The 27,068-nt window shown below is 57.9% G+C and overlaps 6 protein-coding genes across 8 annotated transcripts; 2 read left to right on the forward strand and 4 right to left on the reverse strand.

The window, feature by feature from the left end:
* Positions 1-34: 34 nt before the first annotated feature.
* Positions 35-2,310, reverse strand: LOC117640161 (gustatory receptor for sugar taste 64e-like). Its single transcript, XM_034376441.1, has 8 exons — positions 2,195-2,310; positions 1,997-2,106; positions 1,737-1,925; positions 1,569-1,660; positions 1,331-1,492; positions 1,109-1,263; positions 731-986; positions 35-643 (listed from the first exon to the last, which is right to left on the reverse strand). Exons 2-8 carry the CDS (start codon positions 2,040-2,042, stop codon positions 590-592), a joined length of 954 nt encoding a protein of 317 aa, XP_034232332.1. The 5' UTR covers positions 2,043-2,106; positions 2,195-2,310; the 3' UTR covers positions 35-589.
* Positions 2,311-2,499: 189 nt separating this feature from the next.
* Positions 2,500-4,580, forward strand: LOC117639861 (gustatory receptor for sugar taste 64f-like). Its single transcript, XM_034375805.1, has 8 exons — positions 2,500-3,120; positions 3,191-3,382; positions 3,473-3,582; positions 3,658-3,831; positions 3,898-4,055; positions 4,129-4,291; positions 4,357-4,446; positions 4,527-4,580. Exons 1-8 carry the CDS (start codon positions 3,036-3,038, stop codon positions 4,578-4,580), a joined length of 1,026 nt encoding a protein of 341 aa, XP_034231696.1. The 5' UTR covers positions 2,500-3,035.
* Positions 4,581-4,831: 251 nt separating this feature from the next.
* Positions 4,832-7,811, reverse strand: LOC117640097 (gustatory receptor for sugar taste 64e-like). The gene is made up of 12 exons (XM_034376334.1): positions 7,680-7,811; positions 7,375-7,498; positions 7,181-7,292; positions 6,951-7,103; positions 6,746-6,873; positions 6,456-6,641; positions 6,270-6,376; positions 5,995-6,165; positions 5,763-5,917; positions 5,510-5,678; positions 5,344-5,433; positions 4,832-5,262 (listed from the first exon to the last, which is right to left on the reverse strand). Exons 1-12 carry the CDS (start codon positions 7,809-7,811, stop codon positions 5,194-5,196), a joined length of 1,596 nt encoding a protein of 531 aa, XP_034232225.1. The 3' UTR covers positions 4,832-5,193.
* A 2,534-nt stretch (positions 7,812-10,345) lies between these two features.
* LOC117640190 (pickpocket protein 28-like) lies at positions 10,346-12,774 on the forward strand. The gene is made up of 8 exons (XM_034376498.1): positions 10,346-10,437; positions 10,511-10,714; positions 10,794-10,971; positions 11,039-11,464; positions 11,538-11,814; positions 12,123-12,268; positions 12,415-12,538; positions 12,618-12,774. The coding sequence occupies exons 2-8, from the start codon at positions 10,593-10,595 to the stop codon at positions 12,740-12,742; spliced, it is 1,398 nt and encodes a 465-aa protein (XP_034232389.1). The 5' UTR covers positions 10,346-10,437; positions 10,511-10,592; the 3' UTR covers positions 12,743-12,774.
* LOC117640189 (motile sperm domain-containing protein 2-like) lies at positions 12,740-17,215 on the reverse strand. 3 transcript variants are annotated; one of them, XM_034376494.1, is made up of 10 exons: positions 17,062-17,215; positions 16,745-16,967; positions 16,428-16,574; positions 16,174-16,351; positions 15,923-16,086; positions 15,669-15,850; positions 15,395-15,571; positions 15,111-15,308; positions 14,881-15,027; positions 12,740-14,798 (listed from the first exon to the last, which is right to left on the reverse strand). In XM_034376494.1, the coding sequence occupies exons 2-10, from the start codon at positions 16,833-16,835 to the stop codon at positions 14,610-14,612; spliced, it is 1,473 nt and encodes a 490-aa protein (XP_034232385.1). In that variant the 5' UTR covers positions 16,836-16,967; positions 17,062-17,215; the 3' UTR covers positions 12,740-14,609. The 3 variants fall into 3 exon arrangements, with proteins under 3 accessions (XP_034232385.1, XP_034232387.1, XP_034232388.1); XM_034376496.1 differs by having other exon boundaries at positions 16,745-16,852; positions 16,960-17,141; XM_034376497.1 differs by having other exon boundaries at positions 14,881-15,024; positions 16,745-17,144.
* A 534-nt stretch (positions 17,216-17,749) lies between these two features.
* Positions 17,750-26,729, reverse strand: LOC117639862 (LIM/homeobox protein Lhx9-like; the record flags this gene model as incomplete). The annotated part of the gene is made up of 7 exons (XM_034375806.1): positions 17,750-17,760; positions 18,508-18,607; positions 18,903-19,123; positions 19,316-19,387; positions 24,246-24,381; positions 24,517-24,808; positions 26,581-26,729. Coding segments are annotated over 7 exons (981 nt in total), but the record flags the coding sequence as incomplete, so codon positions are not given.
* Positions 26,730-27,068: the final 339 nt, after the last annotated feature.

Below are 27,068 nucleotides of genomic sequence, written 5' to 3' on the forward strand. Positions count from 1 at the left end.
GACGGCGTCATAGCCGGCCGCTTCGACGGGGGCAGCGGGGCGCGCGGGGCGCTGGGAGCGCTGGCGCCACGTGCAAAGGTGTCGCTACTTCCCCCATAACAAATTGCACGTCGGGGCGCACTGGCCAAACCTGTCAGCCAGGGCGCCAGACAACCAGGAGTTGGGCGGGGAGTCGTGGAGGGGGGCCCGGCCGGCTGGGGAGAAAATCACTGCGGAAAACACAACTGCCGGAGATTGGTGATTGATGCCGCGTCATTATCCTTTGTTCTTTGTTGACACGGACTGCGCTGTCTGTACTCCCACCTAAGCGCACGCTCGTCGTGCGTTGTTGGTTTTCTGGCATCGACAGGCTAATTTTCGCCCCACTGTCGCCCCGCTTGTCAAGGGCACTAATGGTCATTAGGCCAGCTGGAAAAAATGGTGTGCGTCGACTATGCGTTCGCAGCCCCGCAGCCCCGCAGGCTTCCAAAGGGCAGAGTTCAAGGCGCGGGCCAGCAGGCCAGCAATAAGTAGGGCGCACGCAGCCGGGCCGGCTGGACCGCGGACGCACCGAGGACGCCGTGGACGCGCCGAGGACGCCGACGTCGCCCTATTTCTGCATTTGCAGCAGGACCACTTCGTACGTCGCGATGGTCCCCGCCACCTGCGCCAAAAACCGTCAACAAAGGGGAATTTTTTTTAATGGATTTATTTTTGTTTTAAGCAATGGATTTGTGGTGACGAGACTCACGGTGAGGATGAAGGAGCGCGTGACGCGGAAGAGGTGGCAGCCGCTGAGCGCCATCTCCTCCAGGGTGGCCTGCTGGATGAAGCGCTGCACCTGGCGGCAGTAGGACCTGGAGGACACCGAGAAGAGCAGCGTCCTGGACACCTTGCTGTGGTCGTTGATGCGCGCCGCCAGCAGCGCCACTGCGTACGTGCGGCCGATGATGTACGCGAAGGAGTAGATGCGGAAGAGTTTGCGCATGAAGCTGTCCTGCGACAGGCTGAGTTCACTCAAAAGTTAACCTTCTTTCAACGCCCCTTGAGAATTGAAATAAAAAACTTCACTTTGTTTGAAACTGTACCAAACACACGCCTGTGCACAGCCGTCTGTTCATCGGCGTACCTCAGAAAGTAGTAGAGTTGGAAGCAAATGAAGAACAGGTTCTGCGTGAAGGAGAGGAACACGTTGGTGTTGACGAAGGCGTCGATCTCCTTGATGAGCTTGCTCAGCTCGTCGTAGGACCGGCGAGCCTCCTCCCAGAACACGTTGCTCTTCTCCTATGACGAGGACGGTTTACGAGGGACGTCGTTTCTTTATTGACAATGAACTTGAAGATGAGGCTACCTTGGTGAGGCTGGGGTGCAAGTGGCTGTTGAGGTTCTGAACGCGCCTGGACACGTACAGGCTCACCAACATGATGAACAGGTCGTTGAAGACGTACAGGAAGGCCAAGAGAGTGGCTGTGGCTTGGAAAAACACGGTGCTAACGACCTCCGACAATGGCGGCTGAAAAGAGGAAACAAACAAAGCTGCACCATCATTCACTTTCGAGGCGTTTATTTTTCGGCAATTCAATGCGGACCTTAGCTAGAGAGTCTTCAAAGAGATCTTGAACGGAAGGATAGCTTGCGAGTGTCTGTGAGAAAAGGCTGACTCTGTCAAACGTGTAGTCCACTGTAAAAAACAGATTAATTTTTTTCACACAAGCGGCGTTTAAATCGGTAGTACGGCGAGCCTGTCGCGGCCGCACCTATCATGAGGCAGAACAGGGCCACGGTGAGGCGCTTCATGTCGCGGCCCAGGAGTGGCGGGTAGCGGTCGCCCACGGCGCGCACCTTCTCGGCGCGCTCGAAGACCGTCGCGAAGGACGACCACCGCCGGGCCAGCCGCAGGTACGTGACGGCGATGGAGATGGCCACGCCGTGCGCGGCCAGGTCGCCTGCGGGGAGGACAACCAGAGGGGTGTGAGGCGGCCGTCGCCGAGGTCGCCGCCAGCGGCACGCCACCCACCTATGAGGGAGAGGTAGCCGTCCTGGCTGAGGCCGCTGATGGCCATGCGGGCGGCGAGGGCCAGGATGATGAACAGCGCGTACGCCGTGCGGAAGGACCTCCATCGAAACCTTTACAAAAACAAAAACAGTTTTTTGGCGGCAACGTTTAAAAGCGGGAAGTAAGCAAACCGTCCGCGGTGCTCCTGATACACTGTACCTCGGCAACGGGGCCGCGGCCTCCGTGTGGGCGGGCACCAAGGAGAAGCAGAGGCCGACGCGGAGGGCCAGCTGGATGCCGCTGCAGAAGGAGTCCGGGTGCGGCGCGGCGGTGGCCGCCGGCACCTCGCCGTCGGCGCCGTCAGTGCCTTCGGGCAGGAACGGCAGTGGCGGTCCCGGACGCCGGGGGTCCCTCGCCGACAGCACCGCCTCCAGCTTCATCAGGCAGGGACACCTGAAAAGATTTAAAAAAATATCAAAAATAATTCAGAGGTAGCTACCCTGTGTCCTTGGAATGCTTGCCCGTCAGCAGCGAAAATGGGTCGCGGTTGGGCAAACGCAGGCGACACACCTGGATGGCCACAATCAGGTAAAGTCCCTTCGGATCGAAGCCCCTTCACGCGACAGTTGGCGGACAGTTGTCGCGAGGCACCGGACTCAAGACCATGGCGATCCACGTCGTCAGCGACTCGGTGGCGGAAGTCCAACCCTCCAACCGCAGTAAGCTCATGGCCTCGATTCCACTTCGAATGGCTGTCCCGCGGCTCAACGAGTCTCCCCTGTTCCAGTCTCCCCGTCCACCACGCCGCAGGGCTGGACGGACAGGAAGGTTCTGGTACCCGCGCCAGCGCACCGCCTGCTCAAGGCCATGTCCCCCGTGGTGGCGGTCGGCAAGTGGGTCGGCTTCTTCGCCTTCCGGGGGCTGGCCAACCCGAAGCAAGTGTTGACGGCGATGTGCTGCACCCTCGGCCACCTCGCAGTGCCCACGTCGTCACGTGACTGTCCGCAGGTTCCACTGGGCTTCCCCCCGCGTCGCCTACCTGGCCGTCACCGTCCTGGGCATGGCGATGCAGCTGCTGGTGACCTTCGCGCCCGCCGACTGGGACGAGGCCACGACCTCCATCAAGTTCCTCACCGGGACCAACGGTCGGTGCCCGCCCGGAGTGCGTGATCGTCCCGTTCCGTGCTTCGCAGCGCTAACTTTGCAGTGTGCCAGGGATCATGATCTACCCCGGCATGGCGGCCGCCCTGATGCTGCTCTACGTGCGCGTGGGCGTGCACTGGCCGTGCGTCGCCGGCGCCATCAAGCGCCTGGAGGCTCGCCTCGCCAGGGGCGACTACCCCACTGTGAATCTGGGGCCGCAAATCCGATGGGTCACCATGGCCTTTCTCTTCGCCAGCTTCGTCAGTGAGTACTCCACAATGTGGGTCAAAAGAACGCGCTATATTTGTCTTGTCAATGTAACTGCTTTACAAAAAAGTAAAAATTGGATTCCAGTTGAAATACTTGTGGACACCGTTCCGTACTGCCTCGGGGTTATCCGGGAGGCGAGGTTCGAAGGAAGCAGCGAGTTTATCCGCGAACTCTTCTTCACAACCATCCCGCAAGTAATGCCACACTGTAGTACCTGTCGCCGTTTGACTGCATTGTACCCTGCGTCATTTTCGTGCCCTTTTGTTCAGTTCCGGAACTTCCCGAACGCCTACAGCACGGCCCTGGCCCTGTGGTGCTTCCTGCTCCGGTTCCAGACCAAGTGCGTCATGGTGTACAGCGACCTGCTGCTGGGGACGCTGAGCTGCGTCCTGGCCGCGCTGTTCGCGTCCGTCAAAGAGCGCGTCCGTGCCGGCGACTTCGAGGTGGCGTAGTGCTTCGTCCTGCTGAACCCGCCGCGTTGCCGGACTCTGACAGTGTGGTGGGGGCAGACCATGACCGACAGGGACTGGCAGGACATCCGCGAGACCTACAACGCGGTCCTGGACCTGACGGCGGCGTTGAACCGCCTGCTGGGCCCCATCATCCTCATCTCCTACACTTCCGGGCTGTGGTTCATATGCGGGGGCATCCTGCTCCTGCTCGCCGGGTACAGTTTTCCCAGTGGTGTTGCTATACAGTTTTCCTGTTTGCTGGACCTGCACTGTGCAACCTGTCCGCAGAGGCGCGACCGAACCGTCGAAGCAAGTCTACCTGTTCCTGTCGATGGTCTTCTGGTCCGTGCGACTCGTCCTCGCCACGATCGCCATGTCCTCCGTGTTCGAGCAGAACAAGGCTTTCCGTCGCCACCTGCACGCCGTGCCGTCCGCTTTGTACGGCTACGAGGTGAGTGGCGGTGTGCCGAGAAGCGGCCCGAATTTCCCGTTTTCTAAAGCGTTTTCAAACGGCAGGTGAACCGGCTCACCATGCAGGCGTGCCACAGCGAGGTGGGCCTCACGGGGATGGACTTCTTCACCGTGACCCGGTCCGTGCTGCTGACGGTGCGTTCTTCCACCACGGTCCGCTCACTGACACTCCCACGCTCAACCTCATCTAACAACGCACTGCTTTGCCCTCTCAGCTGGTGGGCACTGTGGCCAGCTACGAGGTCGTCCTCATGCAGTTCAGCAGGTGACTGGTGCACTGCTGGCACTGCCTCGCCTACCTGCGGCTGCCTGCTCCCTGCGCTGCGCGACCCTGCAGCTCCGCGCGCCGCCTCACTGAATAGGGTTCGCGACGCGGCTGGCTATCGACCTCACTCACCTCTCGTGATTACAGCTCCACCTTCCGGTGTCTGTCTGTCTGCCTGCCTGCCTACCTGTCTGTCTGACTACCTGTCTGTCTGACTGACCACGTGTTTGTCTGTCCGCCCGCCTGTCTGTCTGTCTGTTTATCTGTCTCACAGTGGGGCTGACACTTGCTAAATACTTTGTTGTCGTGTTGTGCCGGCCACGCCGGCCACGCCGGCCATCGCTCAACGAGCCCCAGTGACAGGTACTTCCCGAGGAAGTCGGGTCTCACAGTCGCCACAACAAGGTCATTCCTTTTATTATTCGGGCAAAATCGCCCGCAGACAAAAAGAATTGGGGTGAATACAAAATGAGACACTCTGGTTTCGGTGGACGCCGCGACACCGACTGGAGACACGTAGTGAGCCCGCAGGCCTCAAGCCGCAGGCCCCGCACAGCCAAAAATGACATATCACAAAATGCACGTGGCGCGCTCCGCCGCTCGGCCGCGCCAGCCCGTCAGGAGACCTTCTTGTTCCCGTTGAACTGGACCAGCACGATCTCGTACGTCGCGATCGTCCCCGCCACCTGCAGCACGCACAATCGCATTGAAGAAAAATTAAAAAAAAAAAAAATTGGTTGAGACTGCGAGGCAGTGGCGCCGCTCACCGTGAGCAGGAACGAGCGGGTGACGCTGAAGAACTTGAGCCCCGTCAGGGCGATGTCGTCCGTGGTGGCCTGCATGATGAACCGGTCCACCTGCACGTCACGCATTTTCCTTCAAGTTCTTCCCACTTATTTTTGGGGGATAAATTTGGAGTGAAGCTGGACGCACCTCCTCGCAGTAGCTGCCGGACGACACCGAGTACAGGATCTTCTTGACGTTCTTGCTCTCGTCGTTGATGGAGGCGGCGAACAGCGACACGGCCGCCGTGCGCAGCACGAGGAAGCCGAACGAGTACGCGAAGTAGAGGCTCTGCAGGGTCGACGTGTTGTTGTCTTGTCTGAAAAAAAAACAACGTCGCCACTTTAAAAACGAAAAATCCCGCTCCAATTTTTTTTTGGCATGAATACTCTGGCCCACTCACTTGACGGTACGCAGCAGCTGCATGCAGATGAAGTACAGGTTGTTCATGAAGGAGAAGAGGATCTGCACGCACAGGATCTTGTCCACCTCGCGGGTCAGCACGGCCAGGGAGTTGTACATCTCTCTGGCGCGCTTCCAGAAGGTCACCGTCTTCTCCTGCGTAAAAAAAAAACGGGGGGGTTACTGCGAATAGCGAACGTGACTGAAAACACAGTGAATTGCTTAACGTGTACCTCGCGCGGACTGTCGTGCAGCTTCTGGTTGAGGAGCTTGAACCGCTGCGCGATGGCGATGCTGGTGAGCATGATGAACAGGTCGTTGTAGTTCCACATGAAGGTGGCCGCCGTGTTGAGCGCCTGGATCACGACCAGCAGCATCGGGCTGTACGGGAACAGGAGCAAAAGCTGTAAAAAACACACAGTTTTCATAAATAAAAAGTCAAAATAATAATAATTTTAAAGAAAACATGAAACTTGTGTCATCTTTTTTATTTCAATGGAAACCTTACATGGCTGTAGCTGCCGGCAAAGTAGTCGTAAAGAAATTCGCTGAGCGATTTGTACTTCTTCAGGTCCATTAGAAATATGCCTTTCATTACGGCCAGGGAGTACTCGACTGCAAGCAAGGCGAAAAAAAAATAAAGAAAGAAATTAGTGAAGTAACAGCAGGGCATTGTTCCGAGCAGTGTACTGACGCAGCGCGAGGCTGAGCACGGTGATGGTGACGCCGTGGAGGCGCTGCCGCAGGCGGGGCGGGTGGCCCACACTCTTCATGACGTGCTCCACGCGCCGGAAGACGACGCACATGCCGCGCCACTGCACGGCCAGCCGCAGGTACAGCACCGACACCGTGGTGGCGCTCACGTAGAACACCCACGAGCCTGGTTCAACCGTCATTTTTGTCAAGACAAGCCTCTCCATGATTTCTGCAAAAAATCGACTGAAAATTTAGAACAGTTGGAAAATAAGTTGTTGTACTACTCACTGGACGCCGTGAGGGTGTTCTCTTCGCTCCGATGCCGGACGACGTAGACGATGGACAGGATGGCGTTGCAGAAGAGGCCCAGCGTCACCAGGGCGCTGTACAGGACGCGCAGCGAGGCGACGCGGAACCTGCAGTGGCGCAACACAGATTCCAAGTGAGGCGTGTGGAAGGTGCCGAGGAATAGACCTCGGTTCGTCTCGGGCACCTTGGCACAATGTCGGGCTTGGAGGACGTCGGCAGCAGCGAGAAGCACTGGCCGATGAGGACGGGCAGGCGCATCGCCGAGCGGAAGGAGTCCCGGTGAGGCGCCTCCAGGAGGAGCTCGTCCTCCTGCTGGCTGGTCAGCCTGGCCAGGGTGCTGGACAGAGAGGGAGAGAGAGGGAGGGAGACAGTCTTGCCACCGCCACGCCAGTCCCTCTCAAGGCCGAAGCGTACTTGAACCTGTCCATGGCGGGCCGCAGCTCGCCTCGCGAAGTGTTTCGGTCGTCGGCCACCCTGGGCACGGCGCCGTCGCCGGCCGCGCCGCCACTCAAGGCCGCCGTCGCGACTGAAGGGGCAGAACGGACAGGGTTTCAGTCGGGGGGCGTCCCTCCTCCACGTAGTTTCAGTCTCTCCTTCCCGTCACTCACACTCTTTGCTCATCAAGTCGAGCGCGCTGAGCTTGGCCATGGTGGGCGTGTCCCTCCTGTACACCACCATGTCGTCGACGTCGTCCTGGCCGAGGTTCCGGAGGTCGTCCAGGGGCAGGGACACCTGCAGCAGCAACAGCAACGCCGTCGTCAGCGCCCCGCCGAGGCCCCTGCGGAGAGCGGGATAGGCAGTCCCGCCGCACGGCGAAGCAGGGCGTGTTGCCTACCCCGCGCTTCGCAGGCGGCAGGGCCGGAGTCGCCGCACAAAATCCGAACGATGCGTCAGAGTCGAAAGGGCTGCCAACCTCAACCTGCTGAGGTGACTTCTCAAGAGCGGAGCACGGACCTCCTCGCCTGGTAGGCAGGCAGAGGTCGGCCACCCTGGAAATGTTCGCCCACTGTCGGTGCGGCGGTTGGGGGAGACAGACGCGCACCATCACCACCGCCTCCCTCCGCCAGGCGTCAGGCCTTGGCAGGCCTTGTCAGGGCATCTCGAGTCCGCCGCGCCGGCCGCCGTCGCCGCACGCCGCCCGAGGGTTACTACGGGGCTGGCGCAGCCTGGCGCCTCGATCGCACGCAGTCTGCTCGCTTGCCCCGGCTTGCCCGGCCCAGTGATACTGCCCCCGTGCGGCACCCCCGCAGCAGTGCAACAAGTAATCCCATCCCGAGTCGGCCTTCCTGGCCGGCAGTCGTGGCCGAGCACGCCGAGGACGGCGAGGACGTGCCCAGCGCTGCGCGCGCACGCCATCCGCCGAGCCACCGCCACCGGACGCGCCGATGCGTGTTGGCCTGCTGGCCAGCCCGTCGGGCCATCGCCAAGACTGGGCACACACGCCATTGACACCCGCAAACACCTACACTGCCCACACACACAGCCACACAAATCGATGGCCCCTGTTTACAGAGGGCTGTGCGAGTCCGCGCTTGCTGTGACGTCATCGCGGCGGCAAGCGGCGATCCGCGCCGGGAAACTGTAGACTGATTCCGAGAGTCGCTTTCGCCGCTCTGTCTAAGGGGACGCCCCATGAGTGCGAGAGAGACAGAGCGACGGAAGCGACTCTCGGGAGCAGGCGGCTGGCAGAGAGAACAACCCACCTTCTTGGAGGCGCGGAGGCCGCGGCCGGAGCCGGCCTGCTGGCGGTCGGCGGCGGCGTCCACCTGGAGGTCGCTGGCGGCGCGGACGGTCCCCGGCGGCCCCCTGCGCTGCACCGCGGGGGCCATGGCAGTGTCCCGGTCGTGGCGCCGGGCCGCGGGGCGTCGCAGGTCCGAGGCCGGGAACGTCTTCCGGCGCCGCTGCTCCACCTCGCGCTCCGCCCAGGTAGTGGTGGCCGCGGCAGGGCCGAGGTCACCCCCGAACGGGGAGCCCGGGGGCTTGCCCGGGGGCGGGGCCGGCGGCGCCGAGTCGGCCGAGTCGGCGACCATCACGGACTAGGGGCTGCGGGGGCCGCGCCAGGCCGTCCCGCCTGTCAGGGAACACAACGTGCCGACGTTTTCCCATTTATGGCGGCCACTTTGGCGTGGCCGGGACGTTCGCGGAGCACGAAGCGCGCCAAGCGTGGCCTGCACTGCAGGGCCTCCAGCCTGACAGCAAAACAACAACAAGCACAAGAACAAGCCGCGGCAGTGCGTTCGCCGAAATCGGACCTATTTGCTCGAGGGGGATTGTTTTTGTCGCTGCTGTGTTTTATTATGCACAGGCTAAAGGCCGCCGCCGCGCTAACAATAAGAATCATTCTCGCCGCCGCCCGGACACGAACACGACTGCGTGCGTGCGTACGTGTGTGCGTGCGTGCGTGCACGTGTGAAGGACAATGGGATGGGCCAGCCGGGCCAGCCCCAGGCCAGTCCTAATTCGGAGTTGGGCCGCCCTAGTCCGCTCCTACGAAGGGCGGCCGGGCGGTCGTAACGAGCTGAGCCTGGCCATATCGATGCGCTGAGGAAGGGCTCGCGCGTAGCCAGACCACACACACACATACTCTCACGTGTGTTTACATTGCACGCTCAGCTAGCACAACACTGTCCGCACACATAAGGGATACGCGTTGCGAGGGCGCACACATACAAGCACACACACACACACACATACACACACACACACACACACACAAAAAAAAATACGCACGCACGCGCACACAGTCTTGCTCACAGTCCAGCACTGCGGCATGGCGACGCCCGACTGCTTCGCCAAGGCGGCCGCGCCCTGCATGTCCTCCACGGGGCGCGGCGCAGAGCGGCGCAGTGCTGCAAGGCCGCCACCGCCAGGGGCACCGAGCGACACACCCCCGCGGGTACAGTCGGTCGGCCTGCCCGTCATGGCCAGGGGTAGGGGGAGGGGGGAGAGAGGGAGTGAGAGAGAATGCAGCGCGTTTCCGGTTATCACCGAGACCGGAAACCGGCCCCGGGCACGTACACTGAGCTTCGATAATTGGAGGCGAAGGGCGAGGAGGGCGAGGCTTGTCGTGCGCCACGGAGAACGGCAGCGCACCCTTCCCGATCTCGATATTTCGATATCTCGAAATCTCGAGCGTGTAGGCGTGTCCCTGTTCGTTGATGCGCAGCCCGACTGTGTACAGTGTACACGCTTCCAGTCGAACTTGGTTAATTGCTGCCCTGTCGCGCTGTCGCGCTGCCGCCACACCCTCGGGCTGTCGTTTGCTGTCGCCACGTCGTCATGCTTCCCAGTGCAGGCCCTTCTGTCAACATGCCGCGTCCCGCGCGTCCCGCTCGCAGCCCCGCCGCGGGCCGAGGCCGAGACTCCAGGACGGCGTCGAGCTCGACGTCCCGGTCGGCGTGGGGCTCCCCGGCGTCCGAGCGCCGCGACGGCACGCCGCTCTGGCGCCGGTTCTTGCGGAATCGCGTCGCCTCCGAGACCTCGACGGCGACGTCGTCGCTGGGGTCTTCGTTGGCGTTGACGTCGTCATCGTCGTCCTCGGCGACGTTGGTGGTGCCGGCCCCCGATGACTTTTACGCCGAGGCGCGCCGCCAGTTCGCCGCTTACCTCGAGAACCCGTGCGTGCACGGCCTGCAGTACATCGCGCGCAGCGACTACCCGGTGGCCGTGCGGTAGGGGCGGTGGGAATGGACCGAGGTTCGAATACCGGCTGGAGCAACCTTTTCCTAGCTTTGTGTGCTGCAGCGTGCTGTGGGCGCTGCTGTTCGTCTCGTCCGTCGTGGGCTTCGTGGCGCTGGCCTACCTGCAGGCCTTCTCCTCCACGTCCATGACCAGGATCTCCGTGTTGAACACGCGCGTGCCGCTCGAGGAGTACCCCTTCCCCTCCGTCACCCTGTGCCCCTTCCATCAAATCCTCAAGAACCCGGCTCTCGCCCTCCTGCGCGCCAAGTACTCGACAAGTTCCTTGTCCACTGCTAAAAATGTTTTTCTTTGTTTCAAAAGTTGATTGTTGTTGGGTTCTTTGCAGCGTGAACCTGTCCTCGAGCCGGGCCGCCAACGCCACCCCCGACGACGCCATGTACCTCCGGATGATGTCGGCCCTGCAGAACTTCCGCTACCCCCAGTTCTCCGCGGACTGGGGGAAGCTGGACGTGGAGGCCCTGGAGAGCCTGGGCAGCATGGACGCCAGGGAGTTCTTGGTCAAAGTACGCAGCCAGGAGAGGGACTTATTTCCGCAGTGCCACATTGAAAATGGAATGCCACGTCCCGCAGGTGTTCCCGCCGTGCCAGATCATCTTCAAGAGCTGCCGGTGGCTGAACGTGGTAGTGGACTGCTGCACCATCTTCGACCTGCAAGAGACCCACAACGGCCTCTGCTACGCGTTCAACTCGTGCACCAGCAGGGCGTTCAAGGACAAGGAGTGCGCGCCGAGGAACGGCAGCTCCGAGAAAGGCGGCGGGCTCATGGTCATCACGCACTTCACCATGCCGACCGAGGTGGTGGACACCTCGGTGGTGTCCGCTTTCAGCGTAAGAACAACCCCCTTCCTTCGAGTGCAGCGCCACGCGCGGGGCATTCCGAGTGTGTGGTCGGGTCCTGTTGGCCTGTTGCAGGTGGTGGTGGGCAACCCCTTCGAGGTTCCGCAGCCCGTGGGTGGCTTCTTCATCAGGGAGGACGTCTCCATCTCGAGGATAGAGGCAAGTTGAAGCGGAGCGTGGGTTGCGGGCACGGCCGGCATGGCCAGCCGGCTGACTGGCTTCTCTGCCCCAGGCCTCGCTGTCCGTCCAGCTCGCCGAGCCGGACATCGCGTACCTGCCCTGGGAGGCCAGGAACTGCATGTTCCTGGACGAGCAGCCGCTGAGCATCGCCAGGCCGTACACGCAGCAGACCTGCATCGAGGACTGCCGGCTGCAGCTGATCTGGGAGCGCTGCGGCTGCACCCCGCACTACTTCAGTCGCTCTCCCGACCAGGGCGGAGTCGGAGCCTACGAGAAGTCGTGCAACGCCACGGGCATGCAGTGCATCTTCGAAAACAAATCTACACTGCGTAAGTGGAGGGGAGCCGTGTGGACGAGCACTGCACAGTGGGCCAGAAGACCGGTGGAGGCAGCCAAAATTCGAGACGCGTTTTGAGCTCCAGAGTCGCCACATGGGACTCAAACCGAACGAGTGACCCCACCAATGGATTCCTCTCCGAACGAGGAATCCATTAGTCGCGTCACACGTTCAGTCTGAGCCCTGTTTAGCGACTTTGGGGCTCAAAACGCGTCTCGAATTTTGGCCGCCTCCACCGGTCTTCTGGCCCTGTGCAGTGGCGTCGGACTCTGAGTCAATGGGTCACGCACTTGTGTCTAGGGAGGACGAACAGCGTGCCGGTGAAGAACAAACGAGAGCTAGACGGCCTGAGGCTCTTGGACAACGACACGGGCTACGACTGCACGTGCCCGTCCGAGTGCCAGATCCTCATGTACAGGACGGAGATAACGAACCTCGGCACTTTCGTAAGTGGCACCAGTGTAGCGCCAGTGGCGGTAGCGCCCGGCGGCGAGGCAACCCAACGTACTCGCTTACATGCTTCACGACGGAGCGCGCAACAGAGCCGCCTATTTCTTGGGTTCAATGTTAGCCCTGAGAATGTATTTTGCAGAAAGGGTCTCCCGTCTACGATGACAACGACACTGCTACGACCATCTTCGTCCGGCAAAGGAATATGGAGGCCAGAAATATTGTGTACCTCAAATCACTTCATCGTACTTTCTCAGAATTCGTTGGTGAGGGTCGAGATTTAATTTATCATGATGCAAAAGGCTCTGCAATTTTTCTTATGGTGGCACTACTGTGTTTTTGCAGCGGACCTGGGTAACATAGCAGCTCTGTTCTTAGGTGTCAGCATTTTATCAGTTTTTGAGTTCGGTTTTGTGTCAGTGTCTTGTTTAAAGACGTTATATGAGGGCTTGAAAGCATCAAAGATATAACTCACATTGTTTACTGGTAGCTTCCATTCCTCATAAACATCAAAAAATAACAAAGTACTTTAAAGTCATAGTTACAGGATTCATCTTCTTAACATCTTCAACAAAATAATTAGATTAATGTAGACTGTAGTAGGAAGAGACAGTTAATTTACACACTACTAAGGCATTAACACATTATAGAATATGAAAAATAGTGTAGAAAATTAATATGTAATGGTATTTAAGGTTGAAAGTTCAATTACCACTGACAAAAATTACAATAGAAAAAGAGATAGAAATTGGAAAATAAAATCAAGTTTGAATACAGAGACCAGTTTAAAAATCATGGACCACAAGCAGAACAAGGAGAAACCATCTAAATGTGATGCATAATAAATACATACAATTCCTAAAAGCAAGAGGGAGTACAAATAATTTTTTTAACATTGAAACTGATGGTTTTTTGCTAGCATTCTGAAAATACAGTCAAGCTAAAATATGTAACAAGAAAGACATTTGTAAACTTTATCACACTTATGGAAACACTGAAAGAATCTAATTTAGAGCACAGTATTAGCACCAATAATCGACACTGGTTGCGGCAAAATCTACAGCTGCAAAATGGAAGCCGAGCAGCCAGGAAGGACGAGACAACAATAAATAGCAAAATTCAAATTATCACTGATCCATTATACAATATCAAACAACCTAATATAAATTTATAACAACATAAAATTAAAGTTCAAAATAGATAAGTAAAAATAAAAAAATAAAGGGAATGTTGCTGCATCAGTATACTAGTAACATATAAATGGCCTACTTGAAAAAGATTGCAAGAGTCAGTCTAAGTTTAACAATTAGTGCTTGTGATGCTATGCATGTGATGCATAGGCTATTTATCCAAAGACTATAAACTAACATTAACAGAGGAATAATCACAAAACATTATCAAAAAGAAAAAAAAGTAGTTAACAATGCTCTGGTGCTGAGTTACAGTTAGAATCAATACTTCCTTGTTTTCATTGAGCGATTGCACTAAAATCTAATACAGCTGCACATATAAAAGAAATTCAAACTACTACTTTTGAGACTGATAAGTCAAAGCTACTTCAATTAGTACTAAGTGTCAAGTACACATGTTGGCTGACCTTGTGAAAAAATAAATTGCAGTGCTACCTTTCAAAATGCATTAAACGTCAAATTTCATTGTTTCTACCTTTCACAAAGCATTTCTCTTTAAACATTCCTAGAATGCGATATGCTCATCGAAAGTAAGTAGGTAGTCTTATCAGTCGCATTGTTCCACAAAAAAACGTTGGTAAGTTTGTGACATGAGAACTATCTCATAAATATGAATCTAACTTCTATGGCTTTGTGAGCATAGCAGCTTACAGATGACAGTCACAGATGACAATCACAGAAAACTATTTCGTTGGATTGGTTAAAGCTATGACTTTATCAGAAATGTACATGCATGGAAGACATTTCAATGTAGAATTGTTCCTACTTTCTTCTTCCTAAAAAACTCCTGTATCACATCTGCATAAAAGAAAAGCTTACTAGTAAGTGGGCTTAGGCCAAAGGCATTGAATACACAGTCATAGTGTCTAAGACCACAAGGAAGCACTACAAGGTCTCATGAGCATAAATCTACTGTGGACTAAAACATGTTCACAATCTATAAAATCATTGACTTAACATAACAAAGATAACAGGTACCACTCGAGACAACAAATAAATAAAGGATTGCCCACCTCTTAATAATCAAGGTCTTCAATAAAACACAATGAGTATCATTCACAAGTACAATAATTCAAAATTTGGATGATTTTTTTTCTGAAGTAAAGTAAGAAAAAATAGTGTTGCTACTTTCTAGTCCATGACTAATTTAAGCATTAGCATAGTGAGTTATAGGGCAAGACTCCTGTTCAATTTCAGAAACACCTTGTATGACATAAATTAAGTAAGAAATACCAATCAAACACATGGCAACACCGAGGACTAAGCAATTTTGAAGAATTCTTGCATAACCAAGTTCAGTTTCCAGTCTTTTATTTGCCTGAACCAACTTTGCCACCTGCAAAAGAATCAAAAATTTGAATTACATTAGTGAATCACTTTACACTAAGTGTGCAAAATGAGTACAAGTTTATACTTACATTATCACACATTAGTGATAATTTGTCAACTGAAGAAGCTGATGAGCTAGCAAGAATACCACCATTACGGCTACTGGTGTCTGCTGGAGAACCTCCTGTGGTGCTACATCTTAGTCTATTGATCTCTGTGGCAGAATGCCCTTTCTGCTGCAAATGCAAATATAAGACAGTTACAGTGGGTGTTATTGACTAATTTTGCAAAATCAGAAATAAATGAAAAGAGCAGTTACCTTCCACAGATCAGACAACTCTTGATTAGATATGTCGCCAGATTCGAGGGGCATCCCCATTACCAAAAACTTGTCCTTAGAAATAGACGATAGCTGAAACCCAGCATGAACCATGACTGACACCGACACCGATGCACCAGGTTTCAACACACCCAAACATGGTTTCACACGGTATGTTTCAGGAGATGTTGTTTTCAACTGTAATCAAAAGGGTTAAGGGTTAAGTTTGAATAATAATGACAACAAGCTGAGAGAAGAGGGATGCATTTGATTGGAGAGCAAACCTTGTACGAGATAATCTTGTCATCGGCATTTGTAAGGGATAGGGAACCAGTCAATTCCGAACCTTCAGCATTAAATACTATAAGGTCCGTAGGGCTGATTTTTATTTTTAGCCCTGGAAGAGCCTGCGCTGTTTCTGAAGTAGGAGAGGAGTCAGCTTGATTATCAGCAAAATGAACCTAAAACAAAAAATTTCATTACAAGAACAGAATTATTATAAAGGAAAAACAAAAATAGTGAAGGAATCATAGGAATTATAGATAAAAGGTTTCTTACCTTTTTCTCTCCTTTGCCATTTCTATCTTCAGGAACAAACACAAATTCATAATTATCCTGCCCTCCCCAGGATGCCAAAGCACGCTCAGGCTCGACAAAGTTCTTTAATGTGCTTTTGTTCACAAAATTAATTTTTTTTACAGCCTTTTCAGGCAGCCATGTTTTGATGATTTTGAATGCCGCTGAAATTAAATGTTAAGATCAGAATTCACAAATAGCTGTTTCACATTAAATAGACAGATGGCAATACTCACTGTTAAGAATCCAAGGCATTTCAAAGATGAGGATGTAGTTCAAATAAAAGGGATAATACATCTTGAACAATGAAATCAGGTACTTGGTGTAATCCATATCCATATTAGATAGGCCAGTTTCAGACATATCAAAGAAGAGAGTGATCATGTCACCTTTATCTTGTCTGAAAAGAAGAGAAAAAAAAATAAGAAAATGAGAAACAAGGTAAGTAAAGTGTTAGTGACCATCAAACGTATGTCTTATTCATTACCTTTCTAGTCGCTCAAACCAGTAGACGAGACATTTCTTCAATTCTTCCAAGTCTCTCTGACCCTTGACATGCTTCTTGCATTTCAAGATAAATAACGACTTGCCATCATTATCTCTACTGTAGCTAAACATACTGCCGTCTTGCAAATAATCCTTCCTCACGGTTTGTTCATTCAAATCTACGCAGATACAGGAACTCATCACAATACTTCTCAATTAGCACACCCATGAAATCATCAGAATGCAAAAACTCACCATTTGTGCCGAAAGTCTTGCGCCATTTACAAGTGTCCCATGCCATCGTCAAGGATTCTTTGATGTCACGATCATTGTGTAGAAGGAAACGTCGGAGCCAGTCATCACCATCCTGGATTCGTGCCAGATCAGCTGGATGGATACCCCCTGAGTGACATAAAAGCAAAAGTCTAAACGTTGATAGACACAACAGGTACCATGCAAAACAGTCGTTTTGAAAAAGGACAGCATTATGACTGCAGTCAAAGTAGCCACAGCACCCAACATGTACCAAAAGGTTAAGGTCAAAGGCAGGCGCCCCGCTCTCGCTCAGTTACCTGGAATGGACGCACCGTCCTCCTCTACTTTTTTCAAGAGCTGCTCACGCAGTTCCTTGATTTCGGCTTGCGTAGGCTGTGCGGGTTCCATGGCGAACAAGTCCCTCTCTGTGACAGGTCAGGTCGGCAGTTGTCAAAGCAGACGAAACCCAAACCGTGAGGGAGAGGACGGTGCGGCGGACTAGGGACTAGGCGGGCAGTGCCAGCAGCAGTACCTTGGACACTGGAATAACCAAGTGAGTTTTGCACCCGGCAAGGCCAGTCCTCGCGGGCCAAAGTACAACCGGGCACTTGATACGGATAAAACTGCGGCCTACACTGTCCGATCCGATCCGCCACTTGACTGCCCAGTGGGCTCTTCTTTCTTTCTTCCACACGCACGGCCGCCTGGACGCTGCGATCGTCAGCTGACGGCCCTGTCGGCGGGGTGGCGGGTTGGCGGATCCGTGGGGCCGGGTCGTGGGTGGCGGCAAAATCGATCCACTCCGCGCGGCTCTCCGGGCAGGCCTCGACGGAACAGGGACCGCGGCCCCGTCGGCGACTTGCGAACAGCGAACGCCCCCGCGACCCCGGGCCGAACCGAGCAGAAGCAATTTCGAGTGCCACGCCACGCGGCACCGGCCGGGCCCACTGCCCCTCGCGGGTAAAGGCCACGCGGGCCACAGGCCGCACCGGGCTCGGCAAACAGTTTATCGGCCTTGGGCGACCAGGATGGGGTGTGAAGTGAACGTGCCAACACGCGCCCAAGCAGCCGGCCTTCGGGGAAAACTGCACCAAGCTTTGCTTGCTTCGCTCACCCGAAACTCTGGTGCATGATTTGTGCGTCGGAAAAGGAAAAGGAGAAACTACAGACAGGAACAAGTATTTTATTTTCACGTGATGCATCTAACGATACATAGGAATGATCATGAACCAAATGTTCTGCTGCACGACGACAGTCACTTTTCGTGATATGCAACAGAAATTATTACATAAAATTAATCGAAAAAAAAAAGATTTAAAAAATTACGGATCAACTAAGATATTCATATGAAGTATCACAAATTATCATACAGACTGCAACAACATCCTCCAAAAATGACTAGATTGCTACGGTAGATACATGCCACCGATAACGGCGATAGTAACACATTGAGAACGACTTCTGCGTTCGAGAGGTAACCGAAAGATGCTCTACACCCTAGACCCTAGAGCTACGCGACGCGAACTCGCACTGCGTTTCCACGACGAGAGTGCAACTTTAGTCCAAGTGCAGTGGTAGAGGTATTGTTCGCGCATGACGCGCCGAGAAAACAGAAATCACACAACCGACCACTTGGTCGCACGCAAGTGTCGCAAGCCGCGGCCGGGCTCGCGGTGCACGGTGATGGTGAGTCAAGCCGACCGTCTGTTCCCGAGCCGTCTCGTGACGCTCTGGCACGCACGTGCGGATAAGCGCTCGGACCTCCCCACGGTCAGCGCGACCAGATTGGCCGTGACGGCCTTCCGGGTGAGGCGCGGCGTGGTAGCCGTCGAGGTGGCCGTCGAGGTGGCCGTCGAGGCCTCCGCCAAGGAGAGCGCCCGTCAGTACAGGTCGGACAGGGTGAGCGGCGCCGTGGTGAGCGGGCTGTGGCCGCCGTGGCCGCCGTGGCCGTGCGGCGACGGGTGCACCAGGTGGTGCGCGTGGTGGTGGTGCAGCTCCTCCAGCGAGGCCTCGGACATGCCCAGCCCGCCGCCGGGGCCGCCGGGGTTGGTGCCCGGGCCGCCGCCGGGGCCAGCGCCGCCCTGGGGGCCGCCGCCGTGGGGGCCGCCAGACGCCTGCTGCCCGTTCTCCTGGCGCATCATGTTGCGCCGCCACTTGGCGCGCGCGTTTTGGAACCACACCTGTCAGATTAGACAAACAGGCAAACACGGATTAGCACTCGACAGAGGCCGGCATCGGCGAAGCAACGAAGCAGCGAAGCGCGGCGTCATTCGGGCGAGGCAACTCGGCCCTCGGCGCGGTCATTCGGCGTTCGATGGGCTGCCTGCCCCACAGGCGCGCGCCCGAAGGGTTGCCTAGTCCGCCGGCGCTCCGGCGAGCCGGCGTGCTGAAGGTGTTGCCTACTCGCCAGGCGCTCCCAGTGGAGGCGCTGCAGAGAGCACGCTTACGACGGGCTGTCCGCCCACAAGGCCTCACCTGGAGGACGCGCTTGGACAGCCCCGTCTTCTGCGCCAGCTGCTTGAGGTCCTTGGCGTCGGGGTTCTGGTTGACGGCGAAGTACGACTTCATGGTGCGCAGCTGGTGGTGCTTGAAGGACGTGCGCATCCGCTTCGTCCGCTGCTGCCCCTGCACGCTGAGCGAGCCCGGCGAGCCGACGCCGCAGTCGTACGACAAGGACTCCATGCCCGAGGACAGGTCTGCCCCATTCATGAAAGAAAGAAAACAGAATTAACTCTTTTTTTTTTTTTGCGGAGTCTGTCCCGTCCAGCCGGAGTGCAATCCGTGCAATCCAGCTGATCCGCTAGCGAGACAGACTGTGACTTCCGAACGGCGACGTGGAGGACAGCGTAGCGGCACTGTAAACCGCAGAGCAGGCCGAAGCAGCGTACCTTGGGGCAGCACGCCGGAGTCGTAGCCCAGGGAGTCGACGCTGGAGGACAGCTCGCCCTTCGCCGCCATCTCTGCGGACAAAAGGGACAAAACGGATGAGCGAAGAGCAGCCTGCTGGAGATACAACGCGTGAGGGAGGTCCCTGGCGGACAGGGTGAAGGAAGGGTGTCGCGGCGCTACCCCGCGCTGCAGGTGGCGGGGGGTATTCGCGCCTTGCGGGGCGCTGTTTCAAGTTCGCGTCTGGGGCCGCGGTTCGCGGAGGTCGCGAGCACCCCGTCGTAGCATCACTGCCTCAGCGGCCATCGCAACGACGCCGTCCTCCTCAACGGTTTTCATCCTTGCCGTTCCACCGTTCCGCCCCGCGTCCTCGGATTCTTCCCGGACGGGACGGCGACACGCCGCGTCGCCGCGTCGCGGGGGCAGGGCCTGTCCGGCCGCCTGCCCGAAGGCCTGCCCGACGGCGACGGGACGGGGACAAGCAGAGGCAGGTGGAGTCGCAAAAACTCGGCCGCATTTCTCGCTACAGTGGAGGCGAGCTCGTCCGCTGAATTTTGCCGGGCGCAGCCGCTGGCGCTTCAGGTAGGGGAAATCAGCAAGACCACGACACCGCCTTCTCTGCGCCCCCGGTGCGGCGATACCCCGGCCCCTAGCGAAGTTATCGACCAGCTTTCGGGCTAGCTTCGGGCAGAGCCTTCGGGCAAGCCCGGCCGCCAGACACACTTTACGTCATTTCGGAAGGTCGCTGGGACAGTGGGGCCCGCCCCGCCCCGCCCCGCGCGGCCACCGCGCGCCGCCCCGCGCCGCCCCGCCGCGACCAAGACCAAGAATGTGTCGAAGTATTTTAACAAGCGCAGCTCCGGCCCGACTCGGCCCAAGGAAGGCGGCCCGGCCCAGGCGGCCCAAAGCCACCCTTCGTATCTCCTCTCGGCCGCCTCACTCTTCTCCTCATTTCGCTTTTTCTCCGCTTGTCGAGGCCCCGCATCGGGCCGTCGCCCTGTCTCGCTCGCACCCGTAGGGAGTGCGCGGCGCGCCGTGAGGGCGAGAGAGACACCAGCCGCGACGATCATCGACAAGTATTTTCGGCCGTCTAGATGATCGCGTTTTGTTGATTTGGGCAAATGAATCGGTATGTTAATGAGGGACAGTGCACGCGGTGGACAGGGCGACACGCTGGCCGCACCGCGCTGCCGCGCTCTGCCTATCGAGCCATCGAGGTATCGCCGCACCATCAGCGAATGATTTGTAGGCGGGCGCGGCGAATACCAATACGGTGCTCATCGACAACGTCCACGAGAACATCGAGGTCCCCGTCGTCCCCGTCAGCGTCCACGAGAACCTGCTGCAGCCCGGCCCGCCACGGCCACGGCCCCACGGACCACGAGCAGCGACATGGAGAGCGTCTTGGAGAGCGTCTCCCTGCACAGCCGCGGCATAGGCAGCCACAGGCAGCCATAGGCAGCCATAGGCAGCCATAGGCGGCGCCATTTTGGAAGTGAAACAAATGGACTCGGCGAGGCCTCCAAGGCGAGGCGCGGGGCGCGGGGGCCGGGCAGCGCCTGGTGCTTGCTGGTGCTTGCTGGCCCCCACCCCACTGCTCGCTGCTCGTCGTTCCGTTCTGTGTTCCGCCTTCCAAGAACCGATTCGTATGGAATGCTGCAGGCTTCTGCTTTTGCTGCCGTTGCCTCCACCATGTTCCCTCTCTCTCCCCCTCCCTCTCTCCGCTCCCTATGGGTTCCCTTCGTGCCCTTCCCTGGCCCTTCCCCTCGCCGTCACACCGGGCCGACCGGGCCCCGGCCTGGCCTGCCCCGGCCGAACAATGTGCCGATATGGCTGATTCCCCTTGTCTTTGCTTTTCATTGTTGTTTTCTTTGCCGTGCGCCCGCCAGCCTCCTGCCTGGCTGCGCGGACCCCCCCCCCCCCCCCGGACTTTGTATGATCCTCTCGGGGTCCCGCGGGATCGCCGGACAGCGCGGCACACTGAAAGGGCGCGCACTTGTTGCCGCTGTCTGTCACTGTCGTCCCCGCGAGTCCAGCGATCCAGGCGCTCGGCAGCAGGAGAGCCTTGGCAGGAGCTTTTCCGTTGGCTGTGCCGCTCTGCTCCAGGCCGACGGACTCGGGGACCTGCTGGCCGCGCTCGCCGCGCGCCTCGGAATATAATCGGCCAGGGCGAGTTCGTGACGACAGGTGCCTTCTTTGTCGTGCAGTGCCGTGCCTTGCAGTGCCGCGCCGCGCCGTGTCTGCCCGCTCGCCCCCAGCGCCTCAGCCCTAGCCTAGCGCCGTGCGCTGGCAACCCGCGCGCGGCCCTGTTCACCGGGCCTGCCTACCCTCCGTTACCATTACCATTACGGGACTGCTTACCCTCCACGCCGTCTTTGTTGCGACGCACGGCCATTTTAGTGTTATTATTTTCGTTATTTTATTTTATCAGACAAAGACAAAACATGAGGCTGTCCTCTTCGGCCGGCCGGCCGGCCGGTCGGGGCTGCTGGTCGAAGCCCAGACAGGCAACTGTGCCTCGCGGCTGTCCCCTCCGCACATGTGTGTGTGTGTGAGCACGTATGTGTGTACGTGAGTGTGTCGTTTTGCTTCTTTTTCGCAATGGAGGTTTGACCACGTCGACGCGAACAGGCAAACGGCTGGACACTCACACAAGCACGAGGTCGCACGAAACCGCTCACGCACACTGTGGGGAAAACTATTGTCGGGGAATTCTTGAGAGCGGCACTTTTGGGAGAGAAGCAATTTGACATTTTGGCTTCTTTGCGAAGCAGGTGCCCCCAAACAAAGCGTGGTTAAGGCGTTTCCGAGGCGGGGCGAGAAAGATTGGGGTTCAAAGAGTTACCAGGACGTTGAGGACCCGCAGCCGCCGCCCGCGGCTCGGACACTGCGTCTGAATTTAACAGTGAAGGGCGAGGGCCGCGAGGGCCACGAGGGCCACGCGGCGCGCGGCGTGTGTGCTGCTCAAACTCACGCGTGGTGGACGCGGCAGCGGGGCAGCAGGCCCGTCCCTGCCGTCCGCGACAAAGGCGTGTTTGCGCTATCAAAACGGCCGACGCCGTGGACGCCGGGGGTGGGCCGGGGGTGGCGCCAAGACGGGGGCTTGTTGTTGTTGTTGATGTTGTTGCCGATGGAGTTCGGGGGCAGCGCTCTGGGCCAAAGCCCCGCGCGCGCAATACGCGAGCACACACACTGTGTGAGGTGAATATTTGATGTTGTTCTTGTTTTGCAGCCGTCGTTCCGCGTTTGTGTTTGTATGTGCGTTCGTCTCAGAGTTTACATTCGCATTCAGCTCGGTAGCCGTGCCCTGGCTGCCCTGGCTGCCCTGGCTGCCCTGGCTGGTGGAGGACTGTCGAGGGGCGGAAAAGCGAAATGCCTACCGAATGCGGTCCTTCGGGAACGATGAAAAACTGAAAAAACACGACACATCGTGTCTAAAATAGTTAGGGAAACGTCGGGGTGGATCAGTTGACTACCCATATTTCTACTCAAGAAAAATTGATAGGAATATTCGGGAATATTATTAAAATGTTGCTCTAGAAATTCCCATTTTTTTTGCCTTTTTCAGTTGACCTACCATTCAGTTGACCGAGCAGACATTTTGAAATTAGAAAATGGAATTCTAAATGGAACTCTAAATTCCAAGTGGTGTAGATGTTCCCCGATTGAATTCGCAGCTCTCCTCTCTCTTCATACTTTGCATGCTTGACGGGGGGCAGCACCGCGGTGGTCCTTCCACGCACTGCACTGCATGCACTGCCTCGCCTCGGCATTCCCGGCCTAGCCTTGCGTCATTTTCTAGGTACTCCCCCACGGCTTCACTCGCCCTCTCTCTCCCTCTCATTGGCACCCGCTCGCCCTTCTCGTCTGCCTCTCTCTCTCTCTCCCCTCAGGCCCGTCATTACCCGGGAAGCAGCGAACCTCGTGACGGGCGGAAGGCAGAAAACACTCTCTTGTGATTGGTCATTCTAGAAACGGAGGCGCGGCTGCGAAGGGCGCCGCACACACACACACACACACAGAGGCAAACGGTCATGGTTACCGTTGAAGAAATAGCTGCGTAAAAAGTGGACGGAAGAGGCCGGCGATGAAATAATGGCACCGTTTCAGAGCAATTTGAGAAAAAAAGGAAACTTATTTTTGGTTTGGCGTGAAAATTGCTTTTGCAAAATCGCACGGCGGGCGTTGGTGTGTCCTAAACCCGCGAAGGCATCGACACGAGAGAGACTCCTAGTTCTCGCCATCTCTATCATGGCACCACACACGACCTCAGACTCTCGTCACGGACCTCGCCGCCGCGGTGCACTGGGCGGTGGCGGTGCACTGGTGGAAGCTCGCTGGGCTGCGCCTTGGCTGCGGGCTTGGCGGTCCGCTGGGCGACGGCGGCCGATTGGTTTCCAGGAACCGAAGGGGGCTTCACGGAATGGAGGTCAGCCCACACAGCCAGACATGTGTAGAGGAGTCTGTTGTGCGCGGGGCGTGGCGTGGCGTGGCCTGGCGGGGCGTGGCGTGGCGTGGCCTGGCGGGGCGGGGCGGGGCGGGGCGGGGCGGGCGGGGCGGGGCGAGGATTGGCGTGCGTGCTGGGCGAGGCCCAGTACAGCATTGGCGACAGAGCGGCTAGATGCTCGGCGTGTCCGTGTACACCCCCGCCACGGTCGGCGCAGACCGGCACCGCCCCGCACCGCCCACGCGGCCCCTTGCCGCGCCGTGCTGTGTGGCCCCGCCCGCCCCGCCCCGCCCCGCCCCGCCCCGCCCCGCCCCGCCCCGCCCCGCCACGCGGCCATTTCCAATAACGCGCCGCACGCAAGGCCGAGTCGACCGGCACGCCAAGGAGTCCTCCTTGGTGGACGTGAATCGCAGTCCCTGTGGTTCTACATTGTTTTGTAATGCTGTGGGTAGGACATAGACTCCTACCCTTGACGCTGTACTCACCCAGGGCCTGCGCGGACAGCCCGGACAGCCCGGACAGGCGCATGGCGAGGTGCTGGTGGTGGCCCAGGTCGGCGCCGATGGGCAGCGGGGACACGGGCGGCACTGGCGTCAGCTTCCTCTTGCGCGGCCTGCCCTTCTGGACGGCGCCCACGATGCCGACGGTGCCGACGGCGTTCAGGGGCCCGGCGGGGCCCAGTGGCCCTGGGCCGGGGTCGCCGCCGTGGTGGTAGTAGGGCGAGCCGGTCGGGGAGTCGCTGAGAGCCAGGCCCGCCATGCCGGGGTGGGCCTCGCAGCACGCCGCCAGCAGCTGCTCGAAGTGCGGCCGGCAGTACGCCTGCCACGACGCCGGCCTCGGGCCGCCCGCCCCCAGGCCCGCGCCGTTGCCGTCGGGGACGTGGCAGCCGCCGGGGCTGACGCCGAACTGGTCGCCGCGCGCCAGCGCCGTGCCGCACGTGGCGCAGGTGAAGCAGTGCAGGTGGAACACCAGCTCGCGCGCGCGCATCACCAGCTCCGACGACGAGATGGCCGTCTGGCAGCGCGCGCACCGCTTCACCGCGAACATCCTGCCGAGCAGATTTCATCCTCGGATCACATCCCCTGTTCGTGCCAATTTCCCCGTTTAAATTGAATAATTAAACATCGGTGAAGTTGCAGGTGGCCGGTGCGGCCCGCCTGCGAGGTAGGCAACACTCTGTCGCCGCGCGTGGCTCCGCGGCGGGCTGCCTACCGCGCAGGCGTTCGCGACCGCCAGCCGCACCGTGAACCAGTTTCATTCCTGCGCCGTGAGCGAGCACTGCGCACTGACAAGGCGTCGGAGGCCATCGAGAAGCACTCCCTTCGGCCCTGGACGCGTCGAGGCGCCGCGTCGGCCTCGTCTCTCCAGTGCCGCTACAGGCTTTTGCCGCGCTTTTGCCGCGCTTCCGACCCAACTTTCGGCCTTCACGGCCTTCGCGGCCTCCTCCGCGGCCCTTGATATCCACGGCGCGATGCCCCACCCCGCCGAGGGGTTCGAGTGGCGGCCGTGTTGAACCTGGCGCGGGCTGCGCGAGGCCCTCGAGGACGGCGGCGGCGTGCTGGCAGCGCGGCGCCTCACCCCTTCGCCGCGCCTTTGGCGTGCCTTTGGCGTGCCTTTGGCTTTGCCGCGCGCCACCCCGGCACCCCGGCCTGCCCCGGCACACTGGCACCCCGGCCTGCCCCGGCCCTCACAAACACGCCCTCCTCTTGCAGCACCAGCGCTTCTTTGTTTACGTATCTCCGATCATCTTCAGAGGTGCTGCCCGCGCTGCCGTCGGCTGCCGTGCTGGAGGGCCGACGCCGCGACCCCCGCCAGCCTCACCTGACCCCCAAGGGGCCCCAACCCCCATGGCTCTCTCTCTCTCTCGCTCCCTCCTTCAACCCTCTTTTCTTCCTTCCGCCCTCGGCCTGCTTTATAGGGTTCTAGGGCACCCCCGCCAACACTTGCCGATGTACCTTTTGTGTCGTTAGACACGCGCGCACACACACATTCTCACACGCACAGCATGGGGATCACTGTCTTGATAAACCAGATAAGCAATCCCACACACCCTCACACACACACAACATCGCGGTGCGCGGTGGCTCAACGGCAGCGCAATTTTTCACAACAAGAAAAATGTTTAATTTAGCAGACGTATATATTTATTTCTATGCCGCTACTGCTGTGCGGCTCGATTCTTTTCTCTTTTTTTTTCAGCTCCCTCTCTCTCCTTTACTTTTTTTTCTTTTTTCTTTTTAATTTCACAGTTTATCCTTGTGTGTGCGATTTGCGGCAACGGCGGCGGCGGCGTCATTAGTCGCACGTCGTGCCATTTCTCTCTAGAAGACGAACACACACACACACACACAGACAAGCGCGCACAGAGGCATCTACCTCTCATCAAAGGCAGGCGAGCAGGCGAGCAGGCGGTGGGAGGGGGAAGGGCTTGGGGAAGGGGACGGGCGATGAGCGAACTGGTTCCTGAATGAATGTGGCGTTAGATTAGAAGCTCTTTGTCGTCCCGGACGGCGCTCCGCCAATTCATCGAAATGTGCGAGTAGTGTACCGAAAGAAAAAACGAGAATGAAACGAAAAGTAATCTGTCCACGAGAATGAGAGAGAGGGACAGAGAGAAAGGGGGGGGAGAAGTGCGTGGCATTCCGACACGGAGGCTCGAAGCTCGAAGGCGGTGCCATGGCGGTGTGGCGGCGGGGCGTGGCGCAAACATGGCGTCGGCAGGCATTGCCAATTTCTCATAAGCCACGGACGGCACCGAAGACGAAAAACCCGACCGCGCGCGGCTGGGACGGGGATCGAACCGCGGCCTTTAAGTCCCACCTGTAGTAGTCCTCCTTGCAGAAGATGTGGCCGCCCCTGCTGAAGCATGTCTGCTCGGAGGCGAGGGTGACGCGGCACTCGGAGCAGCGCAGGCACGAAGAGTGCCACTGCCTGTCCACGGCCAGGAGGTAGTACCGGTCGGCGATGCGGCCGCCGCAGCCGGAGCACAGTGCCGCCCCCGGGCCGCCGCCGCCCTGGACCGTGTCAGCGTGCTGGGCCGCCCCCGCAGCGCCGCCCCCGGCAGCGGGAGGGTCCCCGCCCCCGGCGCCGCCCGCGGCTCCGCAGGGGGGGCTGGTGGTCTCGCGCTCCTTCAGCATGGTGGTGTCCGCCGCCCTGCGCAGAGACGCCAACATAAACAAAGGCAAAGACAACAGGGAATTCCGAGAAAATGGCCGCCGCGTCCTCAAGGCGCGGGAGTGAGATGGGAGGATGCCGTTCGAACCGCGTCCCAGCCACCGTCTCTCTCTCTCTAATTTGAACCGTGACGT

This window comes from Thrips palmi, unplaced genomic scaffold (genome assembly GCF_012932325.1).
Source record: "Thrips palmi isolate BJ-2018 unplaced genomic scaffold, TpBJ-2018v1 HiC_scaffold_12, whole genome shotgun sequence".
In the NCBI taxonomy this organism is placed as follows: domain Eukaryota; kingdom Metazoa; phylum Arthropoda; class Insecta; order Thysanoptera; family Thripidae; genus Thrips; species Thrips palmi.